This window comes from Bos taurus, chromosome 20, assembly GCF_002263795.3.
Source record: "Bos taurus isolate L1 Dominette 01449 registration number 42190680 breed Hereford chromosome 20, ARS-UCD2.0, whole genome shotgun sequence".
In the NCBI taxonomy this organism is placed as follows: Eukaryota; Metazoa; Chordata; class Mammalia; order Artiodactyla; family Bovidae; genus Bos; species Bos taurus.
This window is the reverse complement of record NC_037347.1, coordinates 2,754,985-2,771,957: the sequence shown is the minus strand read 5'-3', so window position 1 is coordinate 2,771,957 and position 16,973 is coordinate 2,754,985. Positions and strand designations below refer to the sequence as shown.

The 16,973-nt window shown below is 41.7% G+C and overlaps 1 protein-coding gene across 5 annotated transcripts in view; it reads right to left on the bottom strand.

Moving 5' to 3' along the window:
• Positions 1 to 6,373, bottom strand: part of RANBP17 (RAN binding protein 17) — a 383,888-nt gene extending 377,515 nt beyond the window's left edge. For all 5 annotated transcript variants that reach the window (XR_009491905.1, XM_059878829.1, XM_059878830.1 and 2 more), the window contains exon 1: positions 6,207 to 6,373. Coding sequence is in view for 4 of the 5 variants with exons in the window: in XM_059878829.1 (XP_059734812.1) it covers positions 6,207 to 6,224 (18 nt within the window). In the remaining variant the exon portion in view is untranslated. The remainder of the gene's footprint in view (positions 1 to 6,206) is intronic.
• Positions 6,374 to 16,973: the final 10,600 nt, after the last annotated feature.

Genomic DNA, 16,973 nt, shown 5'->3' with positions numbered 1-16,973 from the left:
TGTATCTTTCCTGCCTTCTGGAATTAAACCTCTTAACTGCCATTAATAAAGTGCCTTTATCTTACAATTACTCATTTCCCACAAACTCTTTGTTTTTTCCTCCCTTTATTAACTTTTCCTAAGCACCCGAAGGTTTATTTCTGGGCCTCTTAGAACTTCTCCTTCTACAATGAATTGGGTCATATTTGTTTTAGTGCTTTACAGTTTACAAAAGTATTTCCATCTTCTATTTTTTAAACGAATCCAAAAAGTAGACTCCTGTAAATTACATATTTTAGCATATCCATTTTACAGACAAAAAAAAAACAACCCTGAGGCTGAGCAATCAAATACATATGTGTGTGTGTGCGCACCTGTGTGTATATACACACATATAGCTCAAATAGAGCAAATGGTCAATTCTGAGCCACATACAAATCTATAGACCCCAACCACACGTTGTCTCAACACCCTGGACTGGTTGGATCTCCTTGCAGTCCAAGGGACTCTCAAGAGTCTTCTCCAACACCACAGTTCAAAAGCATCAATTCTTTGGCGCTCAGCTTTCTTTATAGTTCAACTCTCACATCCATACATGACAACTGGAAAAACCATAGCCTTGACGAGACGGGCCTTTGTCGGCAAAGTAATGTCTCTGCTTTTTAATATGCTGTCTAGGTTGGTCATAGTGTCTTTTAATTCCTTCCAAGGAGTAAGCATCTTTTAATTTCATGGCTGCAGTCACCATCTGCAGTGGCCACAGGACTGGAAAAGGTCAGTTTTCATTCCAATCCCAAAGAAAGGCAATGCCAAAGACTGCTCAAACTACCCCACAATTGCACTCATCTCACATGCCAGTAAAGTAATGCTCAAAATTCTCCAAGCCAGGCTTCAGCAATACGTGAACCGTGAACTTCCAGATGTTCAAGCTGGTTTTAGAAAAAGCAGAGGTACCAGAGATCAAATTGCCAACACCCGCTGGATCATCGAAAAAGCAAAAACAGAAAAACATCTATTTCTGCTTTACTGACTATGCCAAAGCCTTTGACTGTGTTGATCACAACAAACTGTGGAAAATTCTTAAAGAGATGGGAATACCAGTCCACCTGACCTGCCTCTTGAGAAATCTGTATGCAGGTCAGGAAGCAACAGTGAGAACTGGACATGGAATAACAGACTGGTTCCAAATAGGAAAAGGAGTACCTCAAGGCTGTATATTGTCACCCAGCTTATTTAACGTATATGCAGAGCACATCATGAGAAACACTGAGCGGGAAGAAGCACAAACTGGAATCGAGATTGCCAGAAGAAATCCCAATAACCTCAGATATGCAGATGACACCACCCTTATGGCAGCAAGTGAAGAAGAACTAAAGAGCCTCTTGATGAAAGTGAAAGAGAAAAGTGAAAAAGCTGGCTTAAAGCTCAACATTCAGAAAACTAAGATCATGGTATCTGGTCCCACCACTTCATGGCAAATAGATGGGGAAACAGTGGAAACAGAGGCTGACCTTTTACTTTAGTCATCATCAACCTGCAGATGATATCCTAGTCCATACTTTCAACCTTGTCTGTTCACCATCTTTATATTTACCTATAAATTTCTTCTTCTTGGCTTTAGCAGTTGTGGCACATGGGCTCAGTAGCTACAGTTCCGGGGCTCTTGTGTACAGCCTCAATAGCTGTGGCACACTGGCTTAGCTGCTCCATCACATAGGGATCCCGGACCAGGGATCCAACCTGCATCTCCGGCACTGGCAGGCAGGTTCTTTACCACTCAGCCACCATGGCATGGTTTCATTTGACCTAAACGCTCAGGTCAATCATGTGGCACCCAACCAATCACAACTACAAAAAGAAGCCCCAAGAAAAGTTCCAGAACTCAAAGCTCAGGTTGTGCTTCCCTGGTTTGCAATATTCAGTGCTTACTGCCACACAAATATGATAGGAGAGTAACATGCCCTGAGGACCAAAAAGCTTTGTTTCAGAATGCGCCCAGATTCTGCTCTATGCACCTCTCTTTCAATCAATCAATCAATTTAGTATGTGTACTTTCCCAATAAGAAACTTGAGTATGATAGCTTTCAGTGAATTGTGTGAGTCCTTCTGTTAACCCTGAGAATGGCACTGGGAAACTCTCAAATATGCAAGTGGCGTCAGTAGTGAGGGTAGTCTTGCAAACTGTGCCCTCAAACATTGCAGTTTAGCTGATGCCAAGTATATAACAATTTATCATAGAGTCCTACCAATTCCTTTAAAATAAAGACTCATACTCAACACCTCTACATGATATTCATAGACAGCAGACCAACAGAACAGTATTTTACAACTGTGGCCTACAGTGCCCTGGATTTCTTTAGGGGTTTCTTCTGGAATCATTGTGGAAGCCTAGAATTTGTCCAGCTATTTAAAAAGTCACTATTATTAAAGTGATCTCAAGCAAATTATCTAACCTTTCTAAACCTCACTTTTGAAACTGCAGGTTTCAAAACCACCTTCCAAAATAATTATGAAGATTAAGATAGAAACGACAAGAGAAAGCTTGATCTAGCTCCTGGCAAATAGCAGATCTACACAAACTGTAAATAGTTTCTTCAGTTAACTATAAAACACCACGTTGCTCTTTTGTCTATAGTTTCACCCATTCAACTCCACAACCCCAGGACCATCTTTGCCAAACCCCTTTCTCCTCATGATTCTAATTGTTAATAATCATATCTAGATCAAATCAGGTATAGCAGCCTGGCTGGGTATTAAGAAGCATATAGTCCCAGGTTCTGGGAAGCTAAAAAGATCAACTAAACTGCATCTCCTAAAGTTTTCCTGATGTTACCTCTTAATTCTCTCCAAGATTCCTCTGTGAAATCTAAAGTGCCTACCTCTTCCTTGATCCTAGAAACCTCTTTCCTCTCTTCCTTGCCCACTAACTGGACTGTCTCCTCTAAGACAATCCAGATTCATTTCTTCCTTTGGGACAGAGTATCCTAACTCACAACTTCCTAATCAGAATGCACGTGCCTTGAATGGATTATAGGAATGTCTAGGATATTGATCCCCTTGCCCTTCAGGCAGCCAGGCTTTTAGTTATGAGTAGTTTACATCAATGGACCACCCAATTACCATTCTTTATGTGTGCCATAATTTGAAAAAGATTGTGAAGTAGTAACCTAATCTCACACAAATCCACTTATGCCAAAATGGCATAATTTTTTACTAACTACCTGTTTGGGTAGATGACTGCAAGATATTGGTATGAAAGAATATGGAATTATGAATTACTAGGGTTACTCTCGGAGAAGGCAATGGCAACCCACTCCAGTACTCTTGCCTGGAAAATCCCATGGATGGAGGAGCCTGGTAGGCTGCAGTAAATGGGGTCGCAAAGACTTGGACACGACTGAAGGACTTCACTTTCACTTTTCACTTTCATGCATTGGAGAAGGATATGGCAACCCATTCCAGTGTTCTTGCCTGGAGAATCCCAGGGACAGGGGAGCCTGGTGGGCTGCCGTCTATGGGGTCGCACAGAGTCGGACACAACTGAAGCAACTTAGCAGCAGCAGTAGCAGCAGGGTTACTCTAGTTCTGTAGACTTGGGCAAGTCACAATTGTTCTAAGACTCAGTGTCTTCAGGAATAAAATGTATGTGTGCACATACAGTAGGGGGACTGGTTCCAGGCCACCCTGCAGATAACCAAAACCCAAAGATGCTCATTCCTTATATAAAATGGCACAGTATTTGCATATAATCTCTATCAATTTAAATAATCTCATAATACTTTTACTACCTAATACACGTGTGTGCGTGCTCAGCTGCTCAGTCACGTCCTACTCTTTGTGACCCTATAGACTATAGGCCACCAGGCACCTCTGTCCATGGGATTTTCCAAGAACAAATACTAGAGTAGGTTGCCATTTCCTCCTCCAGGGGACCTTCCCCATCCAGGGATTGAACCCAGTGTCTCCTGCAGCTCCTGTGTTGGCAGGCAGATTCTTTACCACTGCTCCACCTGGGGAGCCCATACCTAATACAATATAAATGCTATATAAATAGTTGTAAATTCAATGTAAATGATATGTAAATAGTTGCCAGGGTGTGGCAAATTCAAGTTTTTTTAAACTTTCTGGAATTGTTTAATATGTTCAATCCACAGTTGGTTAAATCCACTGATGCAAAACTCACAGATACAACAAGCCAACTGTATACACACACCTCTCAAGCTAGTTGTATGATTCAAAATCTACAAGCATGGAAAAATTCCAAATGCTAGGTACCAGTTATTATTAGTAATAAATGTTCCTTGAGTTAACTGGGTAACAATATGATCCATATACTGAAAACAATTCAAACTGAAAAGGTTCAGAGCTTTTTTCAGGCCCCTCAAACTGTCACGTCTTTCATTTGTCCAACTTCACTTTTAAGCTGCCCAGAGCTGCTGTGACATAGAGTCTGAAGAAACTAATTTCGGTAGTTCTGCCATTAGGAGCTAATTTTTCCACCATTACCTAAAGTATGAAGAAATCTTCCCGACTGGGTGATTTACTATTATGCATATCTTTCCAATTCTGAAACCGTTCCAAACTTCCACCATAGTTTTTAATTGCCCTCAAGATTTACACCTGAACTATGAACAACTGTTCATCTATTTACAATCCCAAAGCCCTCCCTGTGAGATTCTGCCAGTGAAGATTTCCCAAAGGGCATTTTTACTAAAGTGGCAATAAATAACATTATTTTGACCTGGAGACCCTTAGCAATGGCAAGGAATCAAAACAATGTGTCAGGCTTACTATCTCCTGAGCTGTCAATTACCTGATAGGAGAGTGGATGGTTGAAAAGAAAGTACCCTTTGGAAGAATCAATAATTAGGTAATGAATCATTGTAGTCTCAGGGGGCCCAAAGAAGTCTACAAAGGGTTGGGACACTTAGATACACTATCACCACGTTATGAAATTGCCTATCTCTCCAAGGTCATCTCCTGCCTCCACAGCCTCCCCTCCTCCCTTCCCTTTCATAGGAACCTAAGCTCCAGTCAGGCTGAACTACCCCAGTGCGCCATGTTCTTCCACAATTCTTTGACTTGACTCACACTGTCCTTTCGCCTCTACCCTTCCCTTTCTCTTTGCTCGGTTCTTTCAAGATCCACTAGACTGCAAGTTCCCTGACTGTACAAATCATAAAGTTTTGAGAGAGTTTTATCTTAAGTACCTAGCAAAGTAGGAACTCAATTAACAAGTGGATGAACGGAAGCTCAAAAAAGCTTGCCTGACAAGCACAGCATCTGTGCCTCACTGCTTCCCAACATACACACCCAGAGTTGAGTGCCCCTTTCAATATTCCCATGATATCCTGTGATTAATTCTATCACATCATTTTTCACATTTATTGTAATTATCTGTGAATTTCATGAGGGCAAGGATGCTAATAAGATGATGTAATTCTTTATCCCACAACTCTGCACAGTGCTTGAGACCCGGGGGTGGGGTTGGGGGTGGGGGGGTACCGGGGTGGGTGCCGAGGAGGCTCTACAATGTTTGTTGAATAAATAACTGGATGCATATGCCAAAGTGCCCGAGAATATCTGAATATTTGAGCCTTCCTCCAGCCCGCATCCCACCCTGACCGTTTCTGCGCTCCTAGTGCGCGTCCTGCCCCGGTTTCCTCCTCCAAAGAGGCTGCTGCAGAGCCCTCCTTCTCAACTCCCCACAAACAGAGCCCCTGCCGACTCCAGCCAATTCAAGTCCAAATGCAGAGCCGCTCCTTCGGCGGACCCAGGCCCCTCTCGAGCTCCCTCCGAACTGTGTGGAGGCTGACGATGGAGCCGCGGCCGGAGACGCGGCGGGAAAGCTGATCGGTACTGCCGGTCTCCCACCTGCTCGGGCGCCGCCGAACCTCGGTGCGCGCCGTGCGGCGGCACCCGGGAGGGCGGGCTCCCGCGCGGCCGGTCCTCAGCATCCGCACCTCTCTCTCGACCTCCAGCCTAGCCCCTGCCCCTCCACCCGCCATCCCCGAGCTCGGGCCGCCCCTTCCTCGGGCCCGGGCCTGGGGTGGGCAGCCCAGACCAGTGCCTGGTCCCTGGCCAGGAACGGGGCCTAGGGCTCCGACACACCGGCCGGCGGCCCCGCGGCCTCCGTCGCCGGACTCGGCCCTCAGTCTCCAGACCCCAGCGTCCCGCCGGATTCCCGGAGCGGCGGGGCGGGGATCCGCGGCGCAGAGCGCACTGACCTGGAAGTGCAGCGCCATCTTCCCAGGAGGCGGCGCCGGTCAGCGCCCCGAGCGCCCGAGGGGAGGGAGCGTAGGCGGGTGCCACCGAAGCCCCAGCCGGACACGGGGTCCCTGCGCCGCTCGCTCGCTCTTCGCTTCAACCTCGCGACTGTCGCGCTCGAAGCTCCGGACGGGGCGGGGCCGGCGGGGCGGGGCGAGCGCGTGCGGGCGGGCCCGACGGGGCGGGGACCGGGGGCCAGGAATCTAAACTGCCCCTCCCCCACCGCGCTCACGTTTCAACGGCCGCTGCCTCAGGTGGGTGGCGATGTCAGACCTCTGCCTCTTGACACAACCCCCCAGCACAACTGCCAGCCGAGGGTCCTGACTACATCTCCCACAGACTCTCTTTGACCCGTAACTCCTAGAGCACAGCTATTGCCTGCAGCTTCTGACTCCCCCATTTCCACAAGTTTTCTTGTCTCCTAACACTCACTTGTTAATTGACTCCTACAGGTCAACTGCTCTCCTTGGTCCCTGACTCCCAGAACCCAGGTTTCAGGTTTTTTAAACTTTGGTTAAAATTAAACTGACAGTATCTATATATTGTCAAGTTGTAAAATTCTAGTTCACTTACTTGTTGTCTCTATTTCATTTAACATGAACTTACATTTCACACTAAAAAATTCCATTGAAATGAGAATTTATTTGAGAAGTAGGTCAGAGTCACTCCTTTCCAGTGCTTTTCATTTCCTCTTGAAGTTTGATACTTAAAGTTAGGGTCATTGTACTTTAGAGTGAAAAATTCCTATAATACCTCATATAGTTCAGGTTTACTAGTGGCAAATTCAGTTTTAACATGAAAATGTCTTTATTTCACATACATTTTTTAAAGGATAGTTTTGCTGGGTATAGAACTCTATTTTGACATTAAAATTTTTTTCTGCACTTATAAAATGCCTTTCTCTTGATTACTGATTGCCATTATTTCTATTCAGAAATTAGCTGTCAGTCTGATTTTTGCTCCTTTGAAGGTAATATGTCTCCTCCCACCCCTGGCTGCTTTAAAATTTTTCCTCTTTCTTTTTGGTCTTCAGCATTTTGAGTGTGATGTAACTGTGAGTGTGGTGTGTGTGTGTGTGGGGGGGGTGTTCCTGCTTGGGATTCATAAAGCTTCTTAAATGTGATATCCGATTTTTTCTTTCTAATTTCTTAAAATTCTTGGTCAGTATGTCTTTAAATAACTGCTTCTGTCCCATTTTTCTCTTTCTGGCACTCCAATTACATGTATGTTAAACCTTTTATAGAGTTTTCCATGTCTCTTATACTCTTTTTTGTATTTTTGTCTTCTTTTCTTGTCATGGTTTCATCTGCATATTTTTTACTGACCTTTCACCCAAGTCAATAGAAACTCTCTATTCTGCTGTGTCTGAGCTGGTATACAACCGCTCTATTGAGTTCTTAATTTTAGTTATAATATTTTCAGTTCCAGAATTTTCATTAGACACCTCCCCTTCAATTCTTTGAATAGATTCAAAGGTTCTGGTGAAATGTATCATTCCTTTATTTTCTTGAATATTTTAATGATATTATTTAAAGCCCTTATCTGATATCTGGAGAAGGCAATGGCAACCCAATCCAGTACTCTTGCCTGGAAAATCCCATGGACAGAGGAGCCTGGTAGGCTGCAGTCCGTGGATCGCTAAGAGTCGGATATGACTGAGCAACTTCACTTTTACTTTTCACTTTTATGCATTGAAGAAGGAAATGGCAACCCACTCCAGTGTTCTTGCCTGGAGAATCCCAGGGACGGGGGAGCCTGGTGGGCTGCCGTCTATGGGGTTGCACAGAGTCGGACACAACTGAAGTGACTTAGCATCTGATATCTACAGTATCTGAGTCAATATGTGGGTCCTTCTGTCTTCCATAATTTGGTCCTATTTTTTCAAGCTTGTCTCATGATTTCTTATTGAATGTTAGTGTGGAAGAAAAACTGTAGAAGTTCTGGATGATATGAACTTTCTCCATGGAAGGTTTTTTTATTTTTATTGTAGTAGGCAGATAGAATACCAGGGGATCACTTCAATCCTATTGACTTGGCTTTAGGCTTTTATTTCTTTAAATTTTATTTTTTAACTTTACAATATTGTATTGGTTTTGCCATATATCAAAATAAATCCACCACAGGTATACATGTGTTCCCCATCCTGAATCCTCCTCCCTCCTCCCTCCCCATACCATCCCTCTGGGTCATCCCAGTGCACCAGCCCCAAGCATCCAGTATCGTGCATTGAACCTGGACTGGTGACTCGTTTCATATATGATATTATACATATTTCACTGCCATTCTCCCAAATCATCCCACCCTCTCCCTCTCCCACAGAGTCCAAAAGACTGTTCTATACACCAGTGTCTCTTTTGCTGTCCCGTATACAGGGTTATTGTTACCATCTTTCTAAATTCCATATATATGCGTTAGTATACTGTATAAGTGTTTTTCTTTCTGGCTTACTTCACTCTGTATAATAGGCTCCAGTTTCATCCACCTCATTAGAACTGATTCAAATGTATTCTTTTTAATGGCTGAGTAATACTCCATTGTGTATATGTACCACAGCTTTCTTAGCCATTCATCTGCTGATGGGCATCTAGGTTGCTTCCATGTCCTGGCTATTATAAACAGTGCTGCAATGAACATTGGGGTACACGTGTCTCTTTCCCTTCTGGTTTCCTCAGTGTGTATGCCCAGCAGTGGGATTGCTGGATCATAAGGCAGTTCTGTTTCCAGTTTTTTAAGGAATCTCCACACTGTTCTCCATAGTGGCTGTACTAGTTTGCATTCCCACCAACAGTGTAAGAGGGTTCCCTCTTCTCCACACCCTCTCCAGCATTTATTGCTTGTAGACTTTTGGATCACAGCCATTCTGACTGGCGTGAAGTGGTACCTCATAGTGGTTTTGATTTGCATTTTTCTGATAATGAGTGATGTTGAGCATCTTTTCATGTGTTTGTTAGCCATCTGTATGTCTTCTTTGGAGAAATGTCTATTTAGTTCTTTGGCCCATTTTTTGATTGGGTCATTTATTTTTCTGGAGTTGAGCTGTAGGAGTTGCTTGTATATTTTTGAGATTAGTTGTTTGTCAGTTGCTTCATTTGCTATTATTTTCTCCCATTCTGAAGGCTGTCTTTTCACCTTGATTATAATTTCCTTTGTTGTGCAGAAGCTTTTAAGTTTAATTAGGTCCCATTTGTTTATTTTTGCTTTTATTGCCAATATTCTGGGAGGTGGGTCATAGAGGATCCTGCTGTGATGTATGTCGGAGAGTGTTTTGCCTATGTTCTCCTCTAGGAGTTTTATAGTTTCTGGTCTTACATTTAGATCTTTAATCCATTTTGAGTTTATTTTTGTGTATGGTGTTAGAAAGTGCTCCAGTTTCATTCTTTTACAAGTGGTTGACCAGTTTTCCCAGCACCACTTGTTAAAGAGATTGTCTTTAATCCATTGTATATTCTTGCCTCCTTTGTCAAAGATAAGGTGTCCATATGTGTGTGGATTTATCTCTGGGCTTTCTATTTTGTTCCATTGATCTATATTTCTGTCTTTGTGCCAGTACCATACTGTCTTGATAACTGTGGCTTTGTAGTAGAGCCTGAAGTCAGGCAAGTTGATTCCTCCAGTTCCATTTTTCTTTCTCAAGATCGCTTTGGCTATTCGAGGTTTTTTGTATTTCCATACAAATTGTGAAATTATTTGTTCTAGCTTTGTGAAGAATACCGTTGGTAGCTTGATAGGGATTGCATTGAATCTATAAATTGCTTTGGGTAGTATACTCATTTTCACTATATTGATTCTTCCAATCCATGAACATGCTATATTTCTTCATCTATTAGTGTCCTCTGATTTCTTTCACCAGTGTTTTATAGTTTTCTATATATAGGTCTTTAGTTTCTTTAGGTAGATATATTCCTAAGAATTTTATTCTTTTCATTGCAATGGTGAATGGAATTGTTTCCTTAATTTCTCTTTCTGTTTTCTCATTATTAGTGTATAGGAATGCAAGGGATTTCTGTGTGTTGATTTTATATCCTGCAACTTTACTGTATTCATTGATTAGTTCTAGTAATTTTCTGGTGGAGTCTTTAAGGTTTTCTATGTAGAGCATCATGTCATCTGCAAACAGTGAGAGTTTTACTTCTTCTTTTCCAATTTGGATTCCTTTTATTTCTTTTTCTGCTCTGATTGCTGTGGCCAAAACTTCCAAAACTATGTTGAATAGTAATGGTGAAAGTGGGCACCCTTGTCTTGTTCCTGACTTTAGAGGAAATGCTTTCAATTTTTCACCATTGAGGATAATGTTTGCTGTGGGTTTGTCATATATAGCTTTTATTATGTTGAGGTATGTTCCTTCTATTCCTGCTTTCTGGAGAGTTTTTATCATAAATAGATGTTGAATTTTGTCAAAGGCTTTCTCTGCATCTATTGAGATAATCATATAGTTTTTATCATAAATAGATGTTGAATTTTGTCAAAGGCTTTCTCTGCATCTATTGAGATAATCATATGGTTTTTATTTTTCAATTTGTTAATGTGGTGTATTACATTGATTGATTTGCGGATACTGAAGAATCCTTGCATCCCTGGGATAAAGCCCACTTGGTCATGGTGTATGATCTTTTTAATGTGTTGTTGGATTCTGATTGCTAGAATTTTGTTAAGGATTTTTGCATCTATGTTCATCAGTGATTTGGCCTGTAGTTTTCTTTTTTGTGGCATCTTTGTGAGGTTTTGGTATTAGGGTGATGGTGGTCTCATAGAATGATTTTGGAAGTTTACCTTCCTCTGCAATTTTCTGGAAGAGTTTGAGCAGGATAGGTGTTAGCTCTTCTCTAAAGTTTTGGTAGAATTCAGCTGTGAAGCCATCTGGTCCTGGGCTTTTGTTTGTTGCAAGATTTCTGATTACAGTTTCAGTTTCAGTGCTTGTGATGGGTCTGTTAAGATTTTCTATTTCTTCCTGGTCTAGTTTTGGAAAGTTGTACTTTTCTAAGAATTTGTCCTTTTCTTCCACGTTGTCCAATTTATTGGCATATAATTGCTGATAGTAGTTTCTTATGATCCTTTGTATTTCTGTGTTGTCTGTTGTGATCTCTCCATTTTCATTTCTAATTTTATTGATTTGATTTTTCTCCCTTTGTTTCTTGATGAGTCTGGCTAATGGTTTCTCAATTTTATTTATCCTTTCAAAGAACCAGCTTTTGGCTTTGTTGATTTTTGCTATGGTCTCTTTGTTTCTTTTGCATTTATTTCTGCCCTAATTTTTAAGATTTCTTTCCTTCTACTAACCCTGGGGTTCTTCATTTCTTCCTTTTCTAGTTGCTTTAGGTGTAGAGTTAGGTGATTTATTTGACTTTTTTCTTGTTTCTTGAGGTATGCCTGTATTGCTATGAACTTTCCCCTTAGGACTGCATTTACAGTGTCCCACAGGTTTTGGGTTGTTGTGTTTTCATTGTCATTCGTTTCTATGCAAGTTTTGATTTCTTTTTGATTTCTTCTGTGATTTGTTGGTTATTCAGCAGCGTGTTGTTCAGCCTCCATATGTTGGAATTTTTAATAGTTTTTCTCCTGTAATTGAGATCTAATCTTACTGCATTGTGGTCAGAAAAGATGCTTGGAATGATTTCAATTTTTTTGAATTTACCAAGGCTAGATTTATGGCCCAGGATGTGATCTATCCTGGAGAAGGTTCTGTGTGTGCTTGAGAAAAAGGTGAAATTCATTGTTTTGGGATGAAATGTCCTATAGATATCAATTAGGTCTAACTCGTCTATTATATCATTTAAAGTTTGTGTTTCCTTGTTAATTTTCTGTTTAGTTGATCTATCCATAGGTGTGAGTGGGGTATTAAAGTCTCCTGCTATTATTGTGTTGTTGTTAATTTCCCCTTTCATACTTGTTAGCATTTGTCTTACATATTGCAGTGCTCCTATGTTGGATGCATATATATTTATAATTGTTATATCTTCTTCTTGGATTGATCCTTTGATCATTATGTAGTGACCGTCTTTGTCTCTTTTCACAGCCTTTGTTTTAAAGTCTATTTTATCTGATATGAATATTGCTACTCCTGCTTTCTTTTGGTCCCTATTTGCATGGAAAATCTTTTTCCAGCCCTTCACTTTCAGTCTGTATGTGTCCCCTGTTTTGAGGTGGGTCTCTTGTAGACAACATATGTAGGGGTCTTGTTTTTGTATCCATTCAGCCAGTCTTTGTCTTTTGGTTGGGGCATTCAACCCATTTACGTTTAAGGTAATTATTGATAAGTATGATCCTGTTGCCATTTACTTTATTGTTTTGGGTTCGAATTTATACACCCTTTTTGTGTTTCCTGTCTAGAGAATATCTTTTAGTATTTGTTGGAGAGCTGGCTTGGTGGTGCTGAATTCTCTCAGCTTTTGCTTGTCTGTAAAGCTTTTGATTTCTCCTTCATATTTGAATGAGATCCTTGCTGGGTACAATAATCTGGGCTGTAGGTTATTTTCTTTCATCACTTTAAGTATGTCTTGCCATTCCCTCCTGGCTTGAAGAGTTTCTATTGAAAGATCCGTTGTTATCCTTATGGGAATTCCCTTGTGTGTTATTTGTTGTTTTTCCCTTGCTGCTTTTAATGTTTGTTCTTTGTGTTTGATCTTTGTTAATTTGATTAATATGTGTCTTGGGGTGTTTCTCCTTGGGTTTATCCTGTTTGGGACTCTCTGGGTTTCTTAGACTTGAGTAATTATTTCCTTCCCCATTATAGGGAAGTTTTCAACTATTATGTCCTCAAGTATTTTCTCATGGTCTTTCTTTTTGTCTTCTTCTTCTGGGACCCCTATGATTCGAATGTTGTAGCATTTAATATTGTCCTGGAGGTCTCTGAGATTGTCCTCATTTCTTTTAATTCGTTTTTGTTTTTTCCTCTCTGATTCATTTATTTCTACCATTCTATCTTCTAATTCACTAATCCTATCTTCTGCCTCTGTTATTCTACTATTTGTTGCCTCCAGAGTGTTTTTGATCTCATTTATTGCATTATTAATTATATATTGACTCTTTTTTATTTCTTCTAGGTCCCTGTTAAACCTCTCTTGCATCTTCTCAATCCTTGTCTCCAGGGTATTTATCTGTGATTCCATTTTGATTTCAAGATTTTGGATCAATTTCACTATCATTATTTGGAATTCTTTATCAGGTAGATTCCCTATCTCTTCCTCTTTTGTTTGGTTTGATGGGCATTTATCCTGTTCCTTTACCTGCTGGGTATTCCTCTGTCTCTTCATCTTGTTTAAATTGCTGAGTTTGGGGTGTCCTTTCTGTATTCTGGCTGTTTGTGGAGTTCTCTTTATTGTGGCGTTTTCTCACTGTGTGTGGGCTGGTACAGGTGGCTTGTCAAGGTTACTTGGTTAGGAAAGCTTGTGTTCTGGTGGGTAGAGCTGGATTTCTTCTCTCTGGAGTGCAATGAAGTGTCCAGTAATGAGTTATGAGATGTCTATGGTTTTGGGGTGACTTTGGGCAGCCTGTATCTTGGAGCTCAGGGCTGTGTTCCTGTGTTGCTGGAGAATTTGCTTAGTATGTCTTGCCCTGGAACTTGTTTGCCCTTTTGTGGTGCTTGGTTTCAGTGTAGGTATGGAGGCGTTTGATGAGCTCCTGTCAATTAATGTTCCCTGGAGTCAGGAGTTCCCTGGAGTCAGGGTTTGGACTTAAGCCTCCTGCTTCCAGTTATTGGTCTTATTTTTACAGTAGTCTCAACACTTCTCCTTGTATACAGCACCATTGATAAAACATCTAGGTTAAAGATGAAAAGTTTCTCCAACGTGAGGGTCACCCAGAGAGGTTCACAGCGTTACATGGAGAAGAGAAGAGGGAGGAGGGAGTTAGAGGTGACCCAAATGAGATGAGGTGGAATCAATAGAGGAGAGAGCAGGCTAGCCAGTAATCACTTCCTTATGTGCACTCCACAACTGGACCGCTCAGAGATGTTCACAGAGTTATACAGAGAAGAGAAGAAGGAGGAAGGTGGCAGAGATGGCCAGGAGGATAAATGGGGGGAATGAAAAGGAGAGAGACAGATCCAGCCAGTAATCAGTTCCCTAAGTGTTCTCCACCATCTGGAACACACAGAAATTCACAGAGTTGGGTAGAGTAGAGAGGGGTTAGGGAGGAGACACAGGTGACCTGGTGTAGAAAAAGGAGAGTCCAAAGGGGGAGAGAGCAGTCAAGCCAGTAATCTCGCTCCCTAGTAAAAAATGGGTACTGAAGATTGGGTTCTTAAAGGTACAGAATTGGTAACAAATACCTAAAAGCAAAAATTAAAAATCTAGAGTAGAGTTTGGAATTTCAAAAATACAATGTTAAAGAAAAGAAGAAGGAAAAGAAAGAGAGAAAAAGAAAAAACAAAAACAAAAAAGTCACAAAAATTATAAAGAAAATATAGGTACAAAATTGATAACAAATACCAAAAAGCAAAAGTTAAAAATCTAGAGTAGAGTTTGGAATTTCAGAAATACAAGAAGAGAAAGAAAGAGAGAAAAAAAAAGTCACAAAAATTATTTTAAAAAATATAGGTACAAAATTGATAACAAATACCAAAAAGCTAAAATTAAACATCTAGAGATTTTGGAATTTCAAAAATACAATGTTAAAGAAAAGAAGAAAAAAAAAAAACAAGAAAGAAAGAGAAAAAGAAAAAAAAACAAGGTCACAAAAATTATAAAAAATATATATATGAAGTTTGCTTTTAAAAAAAATAGGGTATTTTTTTTGCAAAGTAATAGTAGGTTATAAAAGTGAAAATTAAAGGAGTAATAGAGAACTTAAGAATTTTTAAAAAATTTAAAAAAAAAGAATAATCGTAAAAATAGTAAAAATATATCTAGGACTTTCTCTGGTGTTGTTGTGGGTATTGTGGGGTCAGTTCATTTTCAGCTAGTTCCTTGGTCTGGCTTATATTTCTCAAGATCCATAGGCCCCTTCCTATGTAGTCGGTACTAACGACAGGGTTTTAATCTATTGCCTGTCGCTTCCAAGGCGGCTCCCTCTGTTATAGCTTCTTCTGTTTGCTGGTCTCTTCAGTGTCTGATTTCTGCCCTGATACAAAGGGGGCAGTGGTGGACACTTTTTTTTTTTTAGGCTCACTTGTTCAGTCGCGCTGTGGGGAGGGATGGACGCTGCAATAAAATAACACTGGCGTGTGCTCGCAGTGCCTCAGCCACACTGGGCCTGCCCCCGCTCACTGCGCGTGTAGCCTTCCTGTCCACACTGCTCAAGCTCTAGGTTGCTCGGCCGGGAACCATCCAGGGCCGGCCCTGGGCTGCTTGCAGCTCCCAGGTCTAAGCCGCTCAGGTTCAGGCACTCGGGTAGTCCTCAGAGGCGCAGACTCGGTTGGGCCTGCGTTTTGTGCCCTTCCCAGGTCTGAGCAGCTCAGGTGATGAGGTGTTTGGCGAGCGCGGTTGCTGCAACTTATCGCCTCCCCGCTGCTCATCTGGGTGTACAACCGGCACACCTTCTCAGGCGGATGTTGACCGTCCAGAACCCCAAGAAGTTTTAGTTAGCAAAGAAGCCTGCTTACAGTTTTAGATAATGTCTCTCTGGGGCTGCGATTGCCCACTTCCGGCTCTGGCTGCCTGTCACCGGAGGGGGATGGTCTGTAGCCGGCTATCTCTGTTCAGTCCTTTGTTCCGTGCGCAGGCCTGGTGGTGTCTTAGGTTAGGGCTGGCTTTTCGCGTGGTAGATATCCCACAGTCTGGTTTGCTAGCCCAAATTATTTCGCTCAAATAACGCTCAGGGTATTCAGGCCAGATCCTTACTCTAAGCGATGCAACCCGCGCTGCGTCTCCCTGCCCAGCCCCCACTTGCTAGTGGCTGGTGCAGGCATCTGCGCTGCTTCTCCGCTGGGGGAGTTACCGTTGGGCTCGTAATCTGTGGGTTTTAATTGTTTATTTATTTTTCTTCCCTGTTATGTTGCCCTCTGTGCTTCCAAGGCTCAGCACAGACTCGGCAGTGAGAATGTTTCCTGGTGTTTGGAAACTTCTCTCTTTTTAAGACTCCCTTCCCGGGACGGAGCTCCGTCCCTCCCTCTTTTGTCTCTTTTTTTGTCTTTTATATATTTTCCTACCTCCTTTCGAAGACAATGGGTTGCTTTTCTGGGTGCCTGATGTCCTCTGCTGGCATTCAGAAGTTGTTTTGTGGAATTTACTTGGCGTTTAAATGTTCTTTTGATGAATTTGTGGGGGAGAAAGTGTTCTCCCCATCCTATTCCTCCGCCATCTTCTCTATTGAGCGGCTTTAGGCTTTTAAATTCAGATTTATTTCAGTTTTACCCTTATTCCTAGGTCATGGTACTCAATTGATCTTAAAGCCTGGGATATTTACTAAGACACCTTCATCCTATGGGCTTGAACTCCTAATCCCTGTCTCCCCAGTTCTGTGCTAATCTCTGTTCAACTCTTTAGATGCTGCTGTTCTGCTAAGCTTCTTAAAGTCTCTCCCAACAGGTATACATCTTAAGAACTGACTGATGGTTTGAGGGAAATCTGTACACAGATTTTGGGGCTCACATCTCTGTAGTTTGCTCCTCTCTAGAAATTTGTCCCTCAAATCTCAGCCCCTTTTGTTCTCAGACTCCCATGTCTGCTCCTAGCCTGCTGAGATTGCTGCTGTCCATTTAGCTCTGTTAATCCTCATGCATTGCGAGTGTGATGTAACTGAAAAATTGTTTGGAGGGGGAGGAAGGGATGAAAAGAGCCGAGTTAAATCTG